Genomic DNA, 20,321 nt, shown 5'->3' on the forward strand with positions numbered 1-20,321 from the left:
GTTAAGGTGGGGAGCCCGTGAGGACTGGGCAGAGTTTATGACACTATAGCTTTGCATCGGTGGGGTCGGCTAAGTGAGGGCCTTGAAGCCAGTATTAATGAGCAAACTACTAGTCTTGATAAGTAAGCTATTTTAGTCGGTGTGCAGTCTCATCTTTTGGAAGCAACCATTTCCTGGAACACATAGCTCAGTTATTTTGCCTAGTCCAAGAGTTGTTTAGCACAGGAACAGGAAAGCATATTGGTTTCAGTTCTCAGGTGTAACGCGCTGAGAGAGCTGTTTGAGGCAAGTCTCGCTGGCAGCAGTGAGAAGGGTAGAGAAAGTAGAAAGACTGGTGACAGGAGGTCTAGTTAAGCAGCCAGTATAGAAACTAGGGAAGGGCACATGAGGTCTTGAACTAGAAAATACCACTATGTTTGTATGCCTCCTACACAGTCAAGAACTGGAGAATATTTTATTGATTATTTTAGCTAATAATTCACACATAATTCACAAAATGCTAATTTTTTAAACGTCACACAAAGAGGTTTTCCAGTTTAAAATAGTAATCCACATTTATTGAAGATCCACTCCCAGGCACTATGCTGAGCACTCTCTGTGAATTTTATCACTTCATCCTTAAAATTTTATGAGAGTTTGGTTTTCTTCATCTCCATTCCCAAGATGACAAAACAAGGGCCTGGGGAGCTCAAATAATTTTCCCGAAGTCTTACCTGTAGGGACTATTAGAGCTGGATTTGAGCCCAGGATTTGAGGAAATCTGTGTTCAAAAGGACTTTTCACTTCCTTGCTACTGTGTCTTTTATAAAAGTAAATTAACATTATGTCTAAGGATATTTGCCTCTGTGTCTGCAGCTAGTGTGGAGGCTTGGGTATTATTTTCCTGTTGTCTAAGACAGGGGTCAGTGTCCTTTTACTGTGAAGGGACAGACAGTAATATTTTAGGCTTTGCTAGCCAGAGGTCTCTACTGAAACTACTCATCTCTGCCTTTGTAGTGAGAAAGCAGTCAGACACAAGTAACCAAATGAGTATGGTGGTGTACCAATAAAACTTTATTTACAAAATCAGGCGGCCAACTGGATTTGGCCCACCAGTCATGGTTTTCTGTCCCCTAGTCTAAGAAAATGACTATCCCTTCATTAAGTCTCTCTTTATTTGAATTTTATAATTATTTTATTTATAACTATAGAATATTAAAGTCATTTGGGATGATTGGCCTAAATATTCATTAACTTTAAGAAATTTCTAATGAGAGAGTTGGAATAGCTGCTGTTTTTAACTTCTATACCAGGCAGGTTTCTAGTCAGTTGCAGTGTGGGAAGACTCTTTTTTAAACTCTTGTTTGTAACTGTGGCATGCATTGAGAAGGATACAGAAAATACGTGATGTCTTTCCTGTCCTAGTGCAGATATTTCTGTTGGACAGACCTCGCATAAACACACACATATGCACCGTGACCCTTTTTTTATAAGAACAAAGGAAAGGTGGAGACAGGAAAAGCTCTAGGACTCAAAGGAGAGGAAAATAACTGACAGCTTACCCTAACCCTGGTCTGGGAAGACTTCCTGAAGGATATGGGCTCAAGTATGTCTATGAAGGTGGTCAAAGCATTTATAACTGAAGGAGAGTAGCAATGGCATTCCAGGTGAAGGGGACATTTTATGTAGAGGCACCAGTGTGGGACCTTATGCAAAGGACAGTCTGGCTGAAGCTAAGCATTGGTGTCGGGGAAGATATGGTGATCACAAGTTAAGGTAGAATGACATTGAATTATGAAGAGTTTTCCATTCTAGCCTCAGGAACTTGGGATTTTAGTGTAGAAAAGTAATTCTCAACCGGGGTGATTTTTCCCCCAGGGGACATTTGACAATGTCTGGAGACATTTTTGGTTTTCACAACTCGTAGAGGGGAGGACCTACTGGCATCTAGTGGGTAGAGGCCAGGGATGCTGCTAAATATCCTGTAATACACAGGCAGGCCCCCACAACAAAGAATTACCCAGGCTGAAATGTCTACAGTGCGAAAGTTAAGAAACCCTGGTGTGGACAATAGTAAGCCATTGATGGAATCTCTGCAATTCGGAGAATGGAATCATGAAAGCGATGAAGACTGATTCAGTGGCACCAAGTGGGATGAATCAGAAGGTAGAGGCTGGAAGTAAAGAGTCTCTTCATTGACTTGTTTTCTCTAGAAACATTTGAGGGCCTACTATATATGAGGCATGGTGTGAAGCACATCAGGGAATAGAAAGATGAATAAGTGACAGTCCTTGCCTCTGGAAGCTCACAGTCCAGTGGGCTGGGGGGACTGTAGACGTGGTAGTGGTCGCTAGTAAAAGACTAGTGACCAGAACGCCCCACATAGTCCACACTCTGCACAGTTGCGGTTAAATAAACACCAGTTGGATAATCCAGAACAACTCATAACTCTACTGGAGTCTCTGGAGAAATGACCCGGCATCCAATCCATAGTTCACGGCAAAACTTAGAACCCTTTGCTCCCCACACCTACCTCTCTAGTGCTCATACTTCCTGGGCCAGCCTGGAGACTCGGAGCTCCTCCCACTCATCTCTCTAGCCTTTTCCTCCCCTTCCTCCTGCTTGGGTTCTAGTCACTTTTACTTTTGCCCCTACCTCTGCCTTCTTAGGTCTATTTTTTCTCCTACATAATAGTTTTCTACCTTTCCTGTGTAAATGATCTTCTAGACCGTGCATTGCCAGTTCCAAATATTTACCCATTTCTTCCCGTTTTCTTGATCAGCATAACAAGAGGCTCAGGAGTCCAGCAGGTGCTTAGGAATCTTCCTCGGGGTAGGGAGTGAATAGAGAGAAAAGGCTATGAATACTTCACTGGCAATTTTAATTCAGTACACTAAATTATAATCTTTGTCACCTTTTCACAAGTATTCAAATACTGGTAATATAAAACCAAGGGTGATAATGTGGTATAAGCAAGGATTCTTCCTTTTCTTTTTAATTTGGTGACCATTTATGGATTTACTTTGAATTGGCATAAATTGCTTTTTTTTTTTTGAGGAAGATTAGCCCTGAGCTAACTACTGCCAATCCTCCTCTTTTTGCTAAGGAAGACTGGCCCTGAGCTAACATCCACGCCCATCTTCCTCTACTTTATACGTGGGATGCCTACCACAGCATGGCTTGACACACGGTGCCATGTCCACACCCGGGATCTGAACCAGCGAACCCTGGGCCGCCGAAACAGAACGTGCACACTTAACCGCTGCGCCTCTGGGCTGGCCCCTAAATTGCTTTTAAGTGTGACATTTTGACCACTTTTGTTCTTCGATACCAATATCGTGAACAATATGGAAAAGTGGTTTCTAAAATGCATCCATATAAAAGAATTGCATGAGATTGTTTTGGGTTAGCTCTTCCTTTCCCTCTCCCTTCTTCTCCTTGCTGGTCCTATTGTCTTTCTCTTCAAAGAGCCCCTAAGGATCCCTGTCCAGTGCCGTGGTGAGTGGGAGCACAGTGAACTTGGGTTCCTGCCATGAGGTCTGTCGACATCCCGCTGCAGCATTTGTGCTGAAGCTTTAGACTTCAGGGTGACTTTACCTTTTCTTTATGGAAACAAGTGATTAAAAAAACGAAAACGAAATGGGTCCCAGTGGGAATTGGGATGAGGCATGAAGGCCCCTGAAGCCCTGGTATCTGCGGTGGGATGTTGCCTAAAGAGGAAAACAAACAGAAAGTTTACTATTTCATGGATTTTTTTCACCCACAGTAGCATTTTCCTCATCAGGAGCTAGCTGGAATTCAGCACCTTATTTTTATTAAATCATCAGATAGTAGTAATAATAGCTTTTTTCCTTCGTGCTTTGCATTTGCCTGCATTTTAACTTTGCAGCGTCTCTAAAGTAGGAAAGGCAGGCAACTGATCTCTCTTGCCTTTTCCAATGTTTTTTGTTTTCTTAGGAGGTAGTAAATACACATAGCATAAAATCAAATCAAGCATACAGATGGGTATACAAGAAAAATAAGCCTTGGGGGTATGTCTTAGGGGGAAAATATCCACGGTGGAAATCATGAACGAGGTAATATTTGGGGTGGGTCTTGAGCAAAGGGTAGGATTTTAATAAGAAGGCATGGCACAGGTGGAGGTGGGAGTGGGGCTACTCAAATCAGAGGGGATGTATGGACAGAGGGGCACAGATGTGGATGGAGATAGATCCGGAACCTGGGGCAGGTCTTCAGCAGTACCTGGAAGCTGGGTGGATTGCGATCATCATGGAGGGCCAGGTGGGAAATGTGGGTGAGGGGAGAGATGAAGGCTTTTGAGCAGGAGTGAGGTCAGGATTGCTGTGTAAATAGGGGCTCACAATAGAAGGAGAGAGATGGGTTAGGAGACCAATGTGAAAGTGAGGTCTCCTGTCAGGATGGCCCACAATAGGAAGGTGGCCTTGAGACTAGGAAAGAGTCCAAAGAAGTCCAGGTGTTTGGAAGTTGACTAGCTGGTGGATGGTGAGGAAAGGGAGGCTTTGGAGATGGTGCTATGCCTTGAGGCCTGGAGGCATTCAGTACAGTTCATGAACTGATGTGAGCAGAGCAGTGCTGGGCTGCAGGGGAAGTGCAGTCTCTTCTCTGTGCTGAGAAGAGGCAGAGGCCCCAGGCTAAGAATAAGAGTGGAGCACCAGTGGGGCCACAACCTGTTTGCAGTGTCCACTCCCAGAGACCCAGAGCCGGGGGTCTGAGCTGAAGCACGATGCTTCTCTTCAAGTGCCATCATGTAAGGTGAGGGACAAAGCGAGAGTGGTGTCTTATGGAGAAACTGATCCTGTCACCAGGAAAAGGCGTCCGTCGGGTCTTGATAGCCAAGTGAGAGGGGCTCTTTCGATGGGATGCCGGGGTGGGGGGCGAAGGCTGGGGCACAGTGCCAGGCCCAAGAACCTCATAGACGTAGCTCTCAAGCACATGGATGTAGCTTGGTAAGTCGAGTCCTGTGAAGGTACAGAGTTAGGGAGTGTGGATCTGGGGGGAATGTGGCTCTACACCAGGGAGAGAGAGACTTTTCCTCAGCCGTTGGCCAAGACTTCTCTATGACTCATGGCTCTTCTGTGAAGCTGGGAGGAAGGAAGTGATGGAGGAGGGGTTTCCTGCTCTGCACACACGGTTTGCTATAATGCACCCTCCTAGATTTGAAGGGGAGAACACTTCTCATGAGTAGTCATCATTGTTCTTTTCAAGTAGGGCAAGTGCAGTAGTATTTTGCAAGCATTTTTGAGACGTGAGCCATTTTTGGCTACAGCTGTATTATGAAAGTGAATTTCTACATGGATTATCTGGGGCTGATTTGCAAATATATTAAGGCCCTGGCAACTTACAGAAGCTATAAAATTTATGAAAAGAGCCACAGCACTTTTTCTTTCCATTTAGAGATGTTCATAACCCCTTAGAAGACGCAAATGATTCAAATTACTGAATGCTATAAAAATTAAATCCACCTACCACAAAAAGAAACTTCGCATTTATGGTTCTGCTAAATCGTTTTCTTGTCTCCTCTCTCTCTCTCTTTATAGACAAAACTCTGACTACTGTAGAAAAAAAAGTCATGACTCATGATGAAAAGTGGAATAATGGAGACGAAATAAAAAAGGCGAGACAGGTGGAAACAGGACGAATCATTCGCTGAGACTACGGAACGGAACTCGGCTTCTGTCCTTTCTTGGGATGGCTAAAATGTGACAAGCAGGGTGATCTGTCATACAAAGTGTATTAGGAGGGAGATGGTGACCTCTCCTTTTTTTCTGTGGATCCGTGCTATTGTGTGCAAATGAAAATAGTTCTCGGTTTGAGACAGCCAGGTCAGCCCAGCCGTAAGCGCACCTGCAGAACTGAGTTCCAGAAAGGAAACGGTTTCTGGGGCTTTGCTTATGTCTGAGTCCAGGGAAGTGGAAGAAACTTCCAATGCACACTTCCCATGCTTCTGAGTGGAAGCATTGTGGTGGATATTCAGGAATCGTTCATGAGACAGAATGTCTCTTGTTGTAGGACAGAAGGGAGGGTGTTTTTCCAAGCAAACCGCGGTAAGCCTAGTGGCGAATATGTTGCATGTCCATGTTAGAAAACAGAATCCCGTCATCAGCTAATACAAATGATTTCCCAGAGTAGTGTCTGTTTAAAGCTTCTGTCAAACAGTTTGGCTTTTTTGCAGGGTCCCTGTGACTTCCCCAACAACGCACTTTCTTTGTTAAGTTACTTCTTGTTATGGTCAAACTCAGGAACAGATCTCAGGATGGAGAGAATCATAAAACCGGAAGAAAGCTTTTTCTCGCACTCACACTTCTTCTGAGGGGTCCTGAGAGGCGAGGAGGATTCCTTCTGGGAGGATTTTTACTTGGGCAGAGAGCGAGTGCTACCTAACTGCACTGTACATTAACATGATTACTGGCACAGAACTTTTGACTGTCGTTTACCTGTGGGTGCAGTGGGCCCACGGGCTGGTCCGTAAGTGTGTGTTTTTTGTATGGACGTATGGGAATAGTGGTGTTTCCATGAAAGGTTGTGATGCTTCTGGAGATGGAGCATCAACATATTAATTCTCTTTGAGCAGCTTTGTATGAAACTGAATTGGGTGAATCCGAGGTTACCTGGGCCTCTGCTGGGAAACGCTCCAGAATACCATTCTGTTCCTTCTAGAGGATTTGTTTGTGTGTTCTCTGTATCTTAAATCAAATGTGTGCCTGGCCAATTCTGTTCTTCTCCCGTCTCCCTCTCCAAAGTGGTAGATATTAAGGGCAGGTAAGGAAACAGAAAAGGTCCCTTTGCAGACAGTATTTTTTTAAGAAATGGTACTGTGATACATATGCGCGAAAGAGATAGAAAGACATTAGAGCAGAAAAGAATACCTCTAAGGGGAAAAAAAAGAATACAAACCTTCATTTGATAAAAGAGAACTGAAAGAGAATGTTATTTTCCTACAATAAAGGTAGCTGTTCTCTCGCAGGACAATGTGGAATTCCAACGTGGATTATGGATTTCTTTCAACTGTCGCTGACATTGCTTCTTACAAGACACAGGGGAGGGGCTGCCTGTCCTGGACGGGGAGGTGGGCACTGTCCTGTCAGACAAAGCTTGTACAAATTCCTGAACCGCAGATTTGCTAAAGTTACTGTATATACTTACATTCATAATTTAAATGATTAATTCTGGTCAGATAAATGTTGTTAAATTTGGAACTGTTTTATTACATTACATCAAATAAAGTTTATTTATAGCTGTAATAAAGCAACTTCAGTAATGATTTTTAATTGAAGGTCTTATGTCATAAGTGTTGCTGTATAGAGAATAGCAGAAGGGCAAGCTGTATATATTTGCTGAAAACTTAACAGGTAGTTAAGACACTTCTGTGATTAATTGCGTTTCACTGTGAGGATTCATCCATTTTGTAACTTTTTGTTTTTAAGAATGACTGTTCAGCCCTTGATTTGATTAATGAGCATTTACTGGGCTTCTGCCACATTCAACACTGTGGGCATCAAGAAAAAAATGGGTAAAGCAAGTCCTTAGTTTTGAAGAGCTTGCCATCAGATAGAAGGCAGACATTTCTCAGATTGTCACCATAGAGTGTAGTAAGTGCTGTAGCACTTTGCAGGGCGTGACATCTTTCTTTCTTGTAGTATAACACAGGGCAGTATGGTTAATTAGATGGATGAAGGTTTTCAAACGTCTTTAATTTTTTTAGGACCTTATATTCAAATTAGCTCTTTATCCTGCCTGCCTTGAACACCTGAGTATTGAACTCGCTGCTTCATTCTGGCTACGGGGGCTGGACGCTGACCACTGTGCATTACATGTATGGCAGCCAGACGAAAGGAAAAGGGAGGCATTGAGGGAGAATGAGAAAAACATCAAAATGTCAGACAATTTATACTATTTCACATATGGCATATTTTGTGCCAAAGGTACAGCTTTTGTTTTAACTGAGATTTGGAAAAATCACTGATGTAAACATTTTACATATATTTTATGACTATTCAGCAAGAATGACTATTATGACTAATCTCTCTTCTTACTCTAGTGGTATCAGCTGTCATCTTCTGGGAAGACTGACTATTGGGAAACGCTTTTGGGGAAGTAAAGTACTTGTAAGAGATACCTTAGTGACTCTTTCCTTAGTGTTTAGTTTTATTCTGTAAATATCAAACAGTAGGCATCCACAGAGGTCCCAGGTTTTCTGGAAACTGTTTCATAATTCTTAAAGTGTTGACCACAGTGTCGTGTGCTTGAGATGCTTGTATGTGTTTTTGGTGATTGTATTTTCATGCGATTTTATTAGATTTTTTGATTGCAAGGCACGAAATCAACAATACAAATAGAAAATTCAGGCAATTTTTCAAATAATTTATGCTCATATAATAATTTTGTGAATTACTGTCTGGAGATGGTGGGAATTTTCCTTTCAGTATTTTGATTGTCAACTGAGTCCTCAGTTTAGTGGATAGAAGTATTTACAAATCCCGCCTTTTTTCAAAGTCCACACTCTCTCCCATCTCAGGACTTTCACACATGCTTTCTCCCTCTGTCTGGAATATTCTTCCTGTTCTCAATTATTTATTTAATGTATGTCTTCATCCCTGTTCAGTAATTCTTCAAGGGCAGGGACCGTGTCTGTTTTCCTCACCTTTATGGCCAGCACGTAGCACCATGCTTGGAACATATATTGTAGGCATATACTTAATATTGCTTAGGAAGGGAAAAAAGAGGGAGGGAAGGAAGAAGAGAAAGGCAAGGAGGAAGGCCAGAGTTGACTTGGCACCCTTTTTGGTTTTCAGATGAGGAAATCGAGACTTGGTGGGATCGAATGACGTGTGAAGTGAGTGGGAGAGAAGGAGCTGGAATTAAGCTCTCCTGTGTGCAGCTTAGGCAGGCCCTCCACTGCCTGGTGCTGCTTCTTTTGCATGAGTTTCTCATATCAAGAGAGCGACCTTTTTGTAATTTTCTGCACTAGTGGAGCAGAGCTGTGTGTGTGTTATGGCCCATATGTTGAAACTTGTTTATCTACAGCTAGCCAGATGGCCCTTAGCAGCACACAAAGAAGCCATTTGGAAACTTCCAGAGGGTCAGCACATTCTGAAGGCACTGGGAGTAAGGCATACTGTGATGTCATTCCTTACTTACTCTAAGTGCTGTAAATCAAAAAAGGAAGCCCTCGTTAGATACTCTGTGTGAAACCTGCAGACCTTGAGAACTAACTGAGGGGATCCGTTCCTAGAGACAGGAGTTTATTTAATTGGATATCTCTTTGAACTTGCTTTGTCTACACTTCCTCTAGAGAAGAAAAGTAATTTCTTAACTTAAAATACTTTGCTTTTTAAGCTCTTGCTGGCTAAAACAAACAAACAAAAAACCCCACCTTATGCAGCACAAGCAGCAGAGGTGTGACGTGATGTGATCGGCAATGGAAACGTAAAAGCAAGCTTGAGTGTGGCTCATCTGGAGCACGCTCTCAGAGGAAGGGAGGTTGACGATTCTCAGAAGCAGACTTGCAGATAACACCTACACTGGGCATTTGGCACTCTTAAAAAAGCTGAGTTGAAGGAATTAAGACATCTTTTAACTATGGTTCCCTGGATAGACACACGTGAAATCTTAGATTCTATTGAAGCTATAGCATTTGTGCTCAGAGATTATGGAACAAAAGGAAGGTAATGGACAAGAAGTATTCAGGAGACTATAAAGAAATGGAAAGCCTAATCCATGATTCTTCCTCTAAGAAATTCGTTCATTCATCCATTCACTCAAATAAATATTTATTAATATGTCAGAGACTGTCTAATGGCTAGAATCCAGTGGTGAGTAAGACAGAAACGATACCCATTCTCGTGAAACTAAAACTCTAGTAAGAAAGCTGAATGTTACACAAGTGATTATAATAAATGTGATGTGTATTATGAGAAGGCAAGTACAGGCGTTTCAGAAAGAAGCGCCTACTTCAATATATTGATATAAATATTGAAATCTCAGTGGAGGAGAGAAGTGGTAATCCAAAATAGCAGATGGTAAGAAATAACTAGAGTTTATCTCTGAAGTGCACTATGTAGTATTTTTGGTGCCAAATTACCTTTCTTAATTACATTTTGATTGGGCTATTATTAAAATGCTCTTTATTCTTTAAACCCACACAGTCTCCCAGTAGGAGAGATGTACAGAGCTCGGATGAGAGGGAGCAGAAAGTCAGCTGTAAATATAAAAGTTTGTCGTGGATAATTCACAATTCACAGGTGACTAATTCACCTGTAGGAAAATGAGATAAACTGTCCCCATGGAGCACTGCAGAGCTAGAGAGTCTCACCGATGATCCAGGACACCCCCCTGCTCTTTGGAGGTGAGAGCATGCTAAATGAGAGCTGCGTTTTGTGTGAATCTGTTTAAAAGAGTGTGGCATAGAGCAGTGCTTTGCGAACTCTCTTTGGTGAAGACATTTTTTTAAATCTGTTGCACAGCTATGCATTTGCAAAATATAATAAAAATGAATTACAGGAAAAGTGAAGTGGAAAAAACATACAAAATATAAGTTTGGTTTTTTCTTCTTAGGTTCAATAGACATAAAGTTACATTTTAGTGAGCATAGTCGGAACAAACATAACATGGAGAAAAAGAAAAGAATTGCAAACAGCGACCATTGTCCACGGAAAGTGTGCAGTTACTCAGGTGGGGAAAACCTAGCAGTTACCAGGCTGAGAAATGACTGTAGCATGATCATTACATGTGTGGGACACTGAGTGTGCAAGGCTCTTCCACAGCACGCTGGATGAGTGTGATGGGGGCAGGCCGTACTGCTGGGAGGATGAGGACATCAGGAATAGCTCGCCTCTGAGAACTACACCAGGGGTGCTAGTGGTGCAGAGGTTACCTGCAGTCATGAATCAGAGCCTTTAAACTCAGCCTTCCCTCCGTGTATCTGCTCTTTAATTATCTACAATTAAATTGAATCCAGAATGCTGATCTAAAGGCACTAAAAGGTATTTAATTTTTAGAATGACTATATTAACTAAATTGTTCTTCAATAAGGCCATGAAAGAGACTAAATTTTGACAGTGTCAACAACAGTTTGAAGATGAAAGGCTGTGATATTAGCAAGGTTAATATCAAGTAACCACACCATCCTATATCTTAAACCCAGTGTTTTCTAAACTTCACTCTCAATAAGAATTATCAAGGGAGCTTGTTAAACATGAAGATTCCTGGCCTCTATTTCCAGAGATTCTCGTTCATTATGTCCTGGGGTGCAGTGGAGGGTGAAGAGGGCATTTAACCAGACTACCGGGTAATTCTGGTACAGCTGCTCTGGGTTCCAAATGTTGAGAATTGCTGCTCCCAAACATGCTGGCAAATGAAATCATCTAGCTGATTCTGTGTGCAATTAGTGTAGAAAAGTGTGGTTAATATGAAATAATATCTTAATCACTTGTATATGGTTATAGAATCTTGTCAAAGAGATAAGATGCTCACTCACTCTCTCTTACATAGCCTTTAGTACTCACTGCTCTCTGTTGGCACTGAAAGTCCAGCAGCTTGTGGAAGATAATCCACAGATCACCCCAGATAGTTTTCAACAATATTTAAAGACATGCGAATCTTAGGTTTATGTGAAGACCTGACTAATTCCTACATTATTGAGTAACTCCTGGTGTTACCAAATTAATATTGGTGCTAGCACAGGGTCAGCTGAGAATCAATACATCACATTTCTGTCCCCTTGGCCAAGCAGCTGATCAAATGTTTGTCCACAAAACAAAGATTAGATCTTTGTAAAATATGTGTTGAATATTAGCCATGGAGAATGAGATGTTGATCTTGGCCAAGATCCACGCTTTCACCGTTGGGGGTGGGTGTGTGTGTGTGTGTGTGTGTGTGTGTGTTATGGCAGTGGTTAATACAGCTCAGATTAATTGAATGTTTATTACTTATCAGTCATTTCGATAATTATCACAGCAACCCTAAAAGGCTACTTTTATCCCTATTTTATGGGGAGGGAACTGAGGCTTATGGAGCTCAAGGACGTTAACTTGTAAGTAGCAAAACTGAGCTCTCCAGCTGATATGTACTTTTCATTACATCTTCCCTTCCATTCCGTAATAGCATCTAAGTCAGTGGTTACTGACTGGTTTTGTGGGCCTGGAAATATGCATCTGAACTCTGAGGGGACTCACTCTGGGTCTCCAAATACCTCTTGAGTACTGCAAGGCAGTTGTTCAAGGTTAAATCCCAGATAATTGTGAAGGGAGCAAAGGTTGTGATTCCTGCTTCTTAATCCTATTCTTGGATTTCTCCACTTCCAGGTATGTAGTGCCGCAATGCTTTCTCCTGGTTGTGCATTTCTGTTGCAGCCTGCCTGTGATGGTTAATGTTATGGGTCGATTTGACTGGATCACAGGGTACCCAGATATTTTGCTCAACGTTATTTCTGGATGTCTCTGTGAGGGTGTTTCTGGATGAGATTGGCGTTTGAATCCATACACTGAGTAAAGCAGATTGCCCTCCTCAATGTGGGTGGGCTTCGTCTGATCCATTCAGGGTCTGAATAGAACAAAAAGGTGGAGGGTGGGTGAATTCGCTCTGCCTGACTGCTTGAGCTGGGACATGAGTCTTCTCCTGCCCTTGGACTGGAACCATCAGCCCTCTGGTTCTCAGGCCTTTGGACTCAAACTGAACTCTACCCCTGGCTTTTCTGGGTCTCCAGCTTGTAGATGGCATATCATGGGACTTTTCAGCTTCCATAAGCACGTGAGCAATTCCTTATAATAAATCTCTTTTTAGAATATAAAATTCATATATATATATATATATCAGTAGGATATTCGTTTATATGTATATGAAGATATATAATATTTATTAACTTACATATAATATATATAAAATAACCTATTGGTTCTGTTTCACTGGAGAACCTTGATACACTGCCCCAACTGCTGTTGCCCTATAATGTGTATCTTTCTATATTTTCCTGATTAAAACTTATCTGTCCTATGTCCCATTCTCTCATCTTTTGCTGTCTCTTAACTGTCAGGCAATTAATCAAATACACTAATCCATTATTCAGTGGCAATGTCACCTTCCTACAGGGTGCAATAGTTACATTGAGGTAAGTACACGGTTACATTGGATCAATGCCTGAACCTGCGAGAGCGTTGATAGAAACTTCAGACAGTGTGACAAGTTGACAGTGGCAATAGCAGCTCAAATCCTACCTTGTGTGCTTCCTTCATTGATGAGGATTCGGTGAACCCCACTGCTGTTTCGTTACTTACAGCCTCCCCAGGGGCCCCTGCAGCTGAAAGCATGCTGATAACCAAACCCATAGATGAGACTTGGGCCAGGCCTTTCTCCTGCTCACGTTGGAGCCAAGAACTGAGGGAATTCCTTAGCTTTTTAAAGCAAAAACGAGTGAGGATAATTAGGTAACAGCTGAGATTTGTCAGAGCGATTTGGCCATTTGCCCCCGGTCCTGGTCTTTGTGGAGATCTGCTTCTGTGAGACAGTTTTGGGTGCTCTTCTGGCCCAAGAAAGCAATTCTGGTGAAGAATGTTTACTGTCCTCCCCATTATTCCATCAGCTTCCTCATCAATGGCTCTGTATGAAATGTTAGAATATATTTTGGAAGTGGAGATAAAATGAACACCTGAAACTATTTCTGGGGCCATGAATTCAAGATTATTCTTTATACTGCGTATTCTCTTGGCTCTTAGAAATTTAATTGCAGCAAGCTTTTAAATGTTGGCTTTTAACTTATCTGCAAAGAAGAAAAGATTTAATTAAATCAATTATGGGAAAATTTGGCCTAAGTCCCATTCATCCATTTGGATCATGCAAAGCACAGATTTTTTGGATGAAAACCATCCCTTAAATATTATAACATGAATTGTGGTGGGTCATGCAGTTTTCTGGCAATACTATCTAATATAGACCGAATGAAATGTTTTCATTTCTATTTCACCACAGCAAATATGAAAAAGGACACCAATTTATTTAATTTATCTGCCACTGGTAAGGACAGTTGAGAAAAAGACATATGTTTTCTTGAAAAGAAATGATAACCAGAGTTTTAGAATGATCTCATTAGACAGGTTTGAGCTGCTGAAAGAATAATGCAGAGCTTTTAAATTTGATATTTCAAAAAAGTAAAAAAGGATGATGTGCAATAAACACTCGTTTGTCTATTATGTTGTCATTTTGTTGTATTTATTTCAAGTCTTTATTAATAAAAGAAAAAGTTTAATATACAATTAAGGACCCCTTTTGTACCCTTTATTAGAGCTGTGTGACCTTGGGCAAGTGCCCTAATCTCTTGTTTCTCTGCGTCAGTTGCTTCATCTGTAAAATGGAGATAATACTATCCAGTTCCTCATGGGGTTGTTGAGAGGATTAAATGAAAAACAACATAAAGAACTGAGGACAGAGGCTGATGCACCGATGCCAATTGATGTCCTGTGTCATTGCTCTCTTCCTCCGCCTGAACCCGATTCTTCCCCTAGAGGCAGGCACTTTCCTGAAGTTACTGTGCGTCCTTCTCATCAATGCTGTCTGCTTTTAATACTTGATAGTTGTGTCTTTTAAAACTTTACCTAACTGTGTAAATTTTGCATGTATTGCCATACTATGTATGCCATCCTTCTGCCACCTGCTTTTTTCCCAATGCTAGGTTTTTGAGATCTTTTCATGTTGAGGGATATAGATCAATTTCATCCATTTTAATTCCACTATAATATTTGGTTAGCTGAATATACTGCAACACATTCATCCATTTTTCCTCTCATGGACATTTAGTTTATGTCTAATTTTTTGTGACTATGAAGAGTGCTGCTGTGAGCATTTATGGATGTGTCACCCTGTGTATATTAGTGAGAGTTTCTTCTGTGTAGGGCTTCCCAACCCTTTCACTTGGGTCATCCTGCCAGGTGTCACTGTGCCTCTAAACCAAGGCTGTCCCCAAGGTTGAAGAGGTCAACATCTTGTGGTGCAACCAAAACCCATTTACCCATTTAATATAGACCTGTTTGGAATCTCTGTCCCAGAGTACTAGTCTTCAAATTAGGGTATGTGCACTGCACCAATATCCCCCCGATACACTCACATAAACATGCACACACTCACACAAGAACATCTCACACACATACACACATGTATGTTTGTGTGCACATGCATGCATGTGTGCGTGTGCACACACACGAAGACTTTTCCCATATGTGTGATTTTTAAAGCAATCAGTTTCCAGATCCTGAACTTGATCTGCCTGAGGGCCGCATGCAAGTTCCCACCTCCTCATTCACCATTTCTTTCTCCCATATTACAAAAAAAGAGATCTCTTACCCACCCAGGATCTTAATATAGTGTTATGCCCCAAAAGGGACTATTCAAAATATCAATGTCCACATACTTTCCTTTAATTGTGGGCCTACAAATCTGCAGTTGAGCTTCATGTCTTTCCTTGCACATAATTCTGTTAAAGGCAAAAACTTGGGTGGAATTTAAAATCCAGATAAAGGGGGCCGGCCCCATGGCCGAGGGGTTAAGTTCGCGTACTCTGCTTCGGCGGCCCAGGGTTTCACCAGTTTGGATCCTGGGTGCAGACGTGGCACCGCTCGTCAGGCCATGCTGATGCAGCCTCCCACATGCCACAACTAGAAGGACCCACAACTAAAATATACAACTATGTACTGGAGGGATTTGGGGAAAAAAAGGAAAAAAAAAGAAAAAGATTGGCAACAGTTATCAGCTGAGGTGCCAATCTTTAAAAAAAATCCAGATAAAGTATAGAATGTCCAGTTAAATTTGAATTTCAGATACACAACAAATAATTTTGTATTATTTTAGTATAAGTGTGTCCTGACGTAGTATGTCTCAATTTGTGCCATGGGAAAATACTTATGTTAGACAATTATTTTTGTTTTCTGAAATTCAAATTTAACTGGGCATACTGTGTGTGTGTGTGTGTGTGTGTTTGAGACTTTGCTAAATTTGGCAACCCTAGTGGAGTTAAAAAAGGTATTTTGACCCATGATGGGATGATCCAATTCAGCTATATTGCAGAGTGTGGTGACAGCACACATTTTGTCTAACGATGTCTCCTGTTCCTTCTCCTGATTATCAAGAACACATCACCGCTGAGGGGAGTCCCATGAGAGCAAAACAGGTGAGAAATATGTAGGGCATTAGTGTCTTATTTCATTGGGACAACGAACTCATGGCGACTCCTTGGTCTGTATCCATCTGTGTTAGACTAAGAGTATTCAGCAGTTGTAAAAAGCATGCTGAGAAACACCAGCCTGTGAGAAGCACAGCCTGCCTTCCTCTCTCTGAGAAAGGGGCAACTTTGGAGACTATGCTTATTTGCCAGGGCTCAGTCTTGCCTCTCCTGCATCATTTGCATGATTTAAGCGGGGAAGAGGTGAACACGTCCATATTTATTTCCTACGGCTCAACATTACACCTTTGAGGAAAAGAAACATATGTTGGAACAAAGTTAGTGTTTTATATTTTCCTGGACATTTAGTCAGACTTGTAGAAGAAACGTTTCCATTATTTTTGCCAAAAGGTAATTGGATGTTATAAATCCATATACACTTTTTATTTGGACTCAAGCTTGCTGCTCATTTGTTCTCAGCTCATTTGTTCATTCCTATCAAATACTTATTGGATTTATCTAACTTAGGTATATCTGGTGGAATTTATTGTAAAAAAATGCACTTAATCATTAACACACTGTTGGTAAGCTTCACACTACTGGTGGCCTCATTGCTTTTATTTTGTTGTTAATTTACAGCAAGCCCTGTTTCATTTTAGCATAAGTAATATTCACATCTGGATACGTGAACTAAATAAAAAAAACTTTTCCCATTCATTTCATTAGAAGATGCATTTTCAATAGTTTTACTTTTTTGTATTTAATAATTACTCATCAAAATTTGCAATGCATTTAGTTTTTGATCAATAGTAATTTAGTAGTAATTAGTATAGTAATTAAATTTAATAAGAATTAGTAATATTTAAAAGTCATTTAAAAGTCATTCAATTTTTTAAATGAAGAAGAGAAATTTTTTGCAATTTATCATTATATACACATTTCTGAAATGTGTATCAGAAATGTTATAGGGTGATCAATAAAATACATTCAAGCATAAAAATAAATTAAGATAAACTTCTGTAGTGAAGTGGAATAGAAATATAAGTTCAAAAAAAGGGTAGAATTCCAAATGTTAAAGTGCAGTTTGTGTATTTGTAAAAATCAATAGTATTGGTTATCTGATATAACTTGTGAATAGATTTAAAAGAATGACATCACAGTTTTATTTTTTAAATGTCAGCATTTATGACAATTGCAAAATTACATCTTCTGCAACTATTTACATTTATGATTTAAAAATGTACGTCTATTTCAAAATTGGCAAAAGTGGCTGCATAGTTTTTCAAAATTATAGAGTCCATGTGCGAGAAATACAGATGCCCAACAGCTCTGTGGTACGCTCATTGTGGGACTGCTGTGTAGGAGGGTGTGTATATCCTTAACTAGATTTTGCCAAATTCTAAGTGATTGTCCTGTTTCACATTCCCGCTAGCAGTGTATGAGAGTTCTCATATGTTCACATTTTCTGCAACACTTAGTCTTGTCAACCTTTAAGGTTTTGCCAATCTGAATGGTGTAAAATGCTATGACTTTGTGGTTTTAGTTTGTCCTTCCCTGATTACTGGTGAGGTAGAACTTCTTTTCTTGTGCTATTTAGCCAATTATATTTTCTCTTCTGTGGCTTGCCCACTCAGTTCTTTGCTATTTTTCAGTTGTTAATGTACGCATTTGTGATATGGGGAACTGGTTTTCACAGCATGTTGATTTCTGCGGCTTATTTTTGGGAAAGAAAACCCTTTAAACTTTCTTTTACTCTCCTAATTCTCAACCTAGTCCTTTATTAGCCAAAAATATTTCCTTTAACAGAGCATTCGTGCTTTTGGTCTCTTACATGGATTTCCTCTATAGAAATTAACTGCTGATTTTCCTTCCCATATAAAACGTCAAACCGTGTGGACACTTGTGACTACATGATGAAAACCACCTATTTTTGCGTGGCTAAATATACAAGTAACTTGATACAAAGGAAACAAATATATAAAATAAAAGCAACTTATCACCTTACTAAAAACCTAGGGTCATGTTGATTGGTTTAATAAGTTTGATTCTTTGAAACATGAAATTGTTTAGAAAAAGAGTTTCCTCTTGAGGTATTTAGTGATTATTTGAAATACAGGCAATCCCTGAATTATGAGCCGATTGGCCAGGGCAATGGGCATAAATTGAGCCATTGAAATATAACTGGTTTTTGGAATAGGCTGAACCTCATGGGTGATACCAGAAATAGGCTTAATTTTCTTCCCACCACTCTTTTCAATTCTGATCATCAGATCTCCCTTCCTGGCCCCTAGATGCCAACCTAGGCAAAGCCCAAAACTTTCTAGTAATTTTCAGTGATGAGAAAATTTCCTTTCAGTGGTTAAAATCGATTTTAAAGTATTAAAAAGTTCGGTCTGTTCCAGTTGAAAACTTTAATCCCAAAGCCAGTTTAAACTTTCTCTTTCCACTACCTCAGTCCCAACCTGAGGTCTGTAATCAGGGACCTTCTGTGGGTCCCTGGTTACAGGGGTGTGGACTCTGGTTTCACACATCCTGTGCTTTCTATTTTCTCCCCAATTGGAAAAAGAAGGAGGATCAGAGAAAAAGGAAGGAAGGCAGGAGGAAAAGGGACAAAAGTCTTTTTACTAGCTGGTGTTGGTTGTGGGTTTCTGATATGACAGGTGTCTGGGTGCTGGCTGTTTTTGTGGGTCATATTTTGGGGTTTTTGGACACATATCCATTCTGTGGTGGGTTCTGTGTTCTCCAGATAACTTCTTAAGACCCCCAGTTTCTGCCCCAGTGGCCACTCCACAACCTCTTACTGCTGGTATTCCTCTGGCTCTGGCTGGCAATCCTGCTGGGTGAGTCACTTTCAGTCAGCTCAAGCCTAGTTGCTTCCATCACATCTGCTTTGCCCAAGAGCAATCTCATACACCTCGGCCATGCCAAGTGGTAGGAGTGTGGTCTCCTCACCCAGCACTATTGTTCTTTCTCCTCACCTTACTGTGGAGGGTTGTTCCAGCCAGTCTACCCCCTGCAGAATTCCCCAGACTGTGGCTACTCAGAGTGTGGCCCAGGGGCCAGCAGCATGGGCATCATGTGGAACCTTGTTAGAAATGTGGAACCCCAGGCTCCATCCCTGACTGACTGAATTAGAATCTGCTTTTCACCATGATGCCTGGGTGAGTCATGTCCACATTAAAGTTTGAGCAGCCCTGACCTAGGCCAGAGGCAGGCTCTGTGTTCAGGTTGACTCCTAACTTCCAGGGGACTCATGTGAGGTTCCCTGAAGTTCGCTCACATCACCCTATTTGCATCCACCCTGAGCTTCTACAGCTCAGTACCATCCAGCTGGGCATGCAGGAACTCCCAGTTTCTATGAGAATTTCTCTAGGAACTGCTGTCACTTGGTTTGGAATGGGAGCAATTTCTTTTCTCTCTCCAGGGGTAGAGAGAAAAAAATCCAAAACTCTTCCCCTAAGGCCTAGAAGTTACTACTTCCCTGACCCTCTTAAGAAACTCTAGTCTTTTGCCTAGACCAGCTAGTTAGGATGGGAGTGGAGGGGGTTGCAGGGTCAAAGAACCAGTTGTCACCTAGCAAGGCTTGAAGGGAGGTGTCTGACAAATCCACAGTTCCTCTCTTCAGAATGTAGAGCCAACAGTCACCTCTTGTCCTCAGTTTGGGGTTTTATTCTGAAATTCTATGATAACTGGAAGAATTAATGTTCTTCCTGTTATGGTAAGAAGTGTTATATTTTATAAGTATAACATTGTGAAATGTGATCTAATTTTGGAAATTCTTTGCCTATAATAAGAAAGCCAAAGTTGATAATAAATGAAAGAAGTATAATTTGCAGCCTATGTTATTTAGACCAACATTTCTAGTGACAAGAAATACAATACCTGGATACAATTGAAATAAAAAAGCGTCTTGAGGGCATCTGACACTATAGTGGGGCAGCAGAGAGGTATGCAGATCCCAAAGATATTTTTATTCCTAGGGAATTGCCTGTAGGGAAAACCTGGGGTTCACTTCTGCTGGACTTAGGGTACAGAAATGAAAGGATCTCTCAAGAAGGCGAGTTTAATAGTAGACTCTCGCCACATTCAGCTCAGACCTCAAAGGGCTGAGATATCCCCAGGGTGGAGGTCCATGACTAAACTCATCTCACCCTCAACCTCAGCCCTACCTCAATTC

The 20,321-nt window shown here is 41.1% G+C and overlaps 1 protein-coding gene across 2 annotated transcripts in view; it reads left to right on the plus strand.

The window, feature by feature from the left end:
- The window catches only part of HTR7 (5-hydroxytryptamine receptor 7), a 79,674-nt gene extending 72,404 nt beyond the window's left edge, over nt 1-7,270 (plus strand). The window contains exon 3 of one of the 2 annotated variants that reach the window (XM_014839418.3): nt 5,538-7,261. In XM_014839418.3, the coding sequence (XP_014694904.1) occupies nt 5,538-5,580 (43 nt within the window). In that variant the 3' untranslated portion in view covers nt 5,581-7,261. Of the gene's footprint in view, nt 1-5,537 lie in introns of both variants that reach the window. The other variant, XM_070487324.1, reaches the window with a different exon arrangement.
- Nucleotides 7,271-20,321: the final 13,051 nt, after the last annotated feature.

This window comes from Equus asinus, chromosome 2 (assembly GCF_041296235.1).
Source record: "Equus asinus isolate D_3611 breed Donkey chromosome 2, EquAss-T2T_v2, whole genome shotgun sequence".
NCBI classification, from domain to species: domain Eukaryota; kingdom Metazoa; phylum Chordata; class Mammalia; order Perissodactyla; family Equidae; genus Equus; species Equus asinus.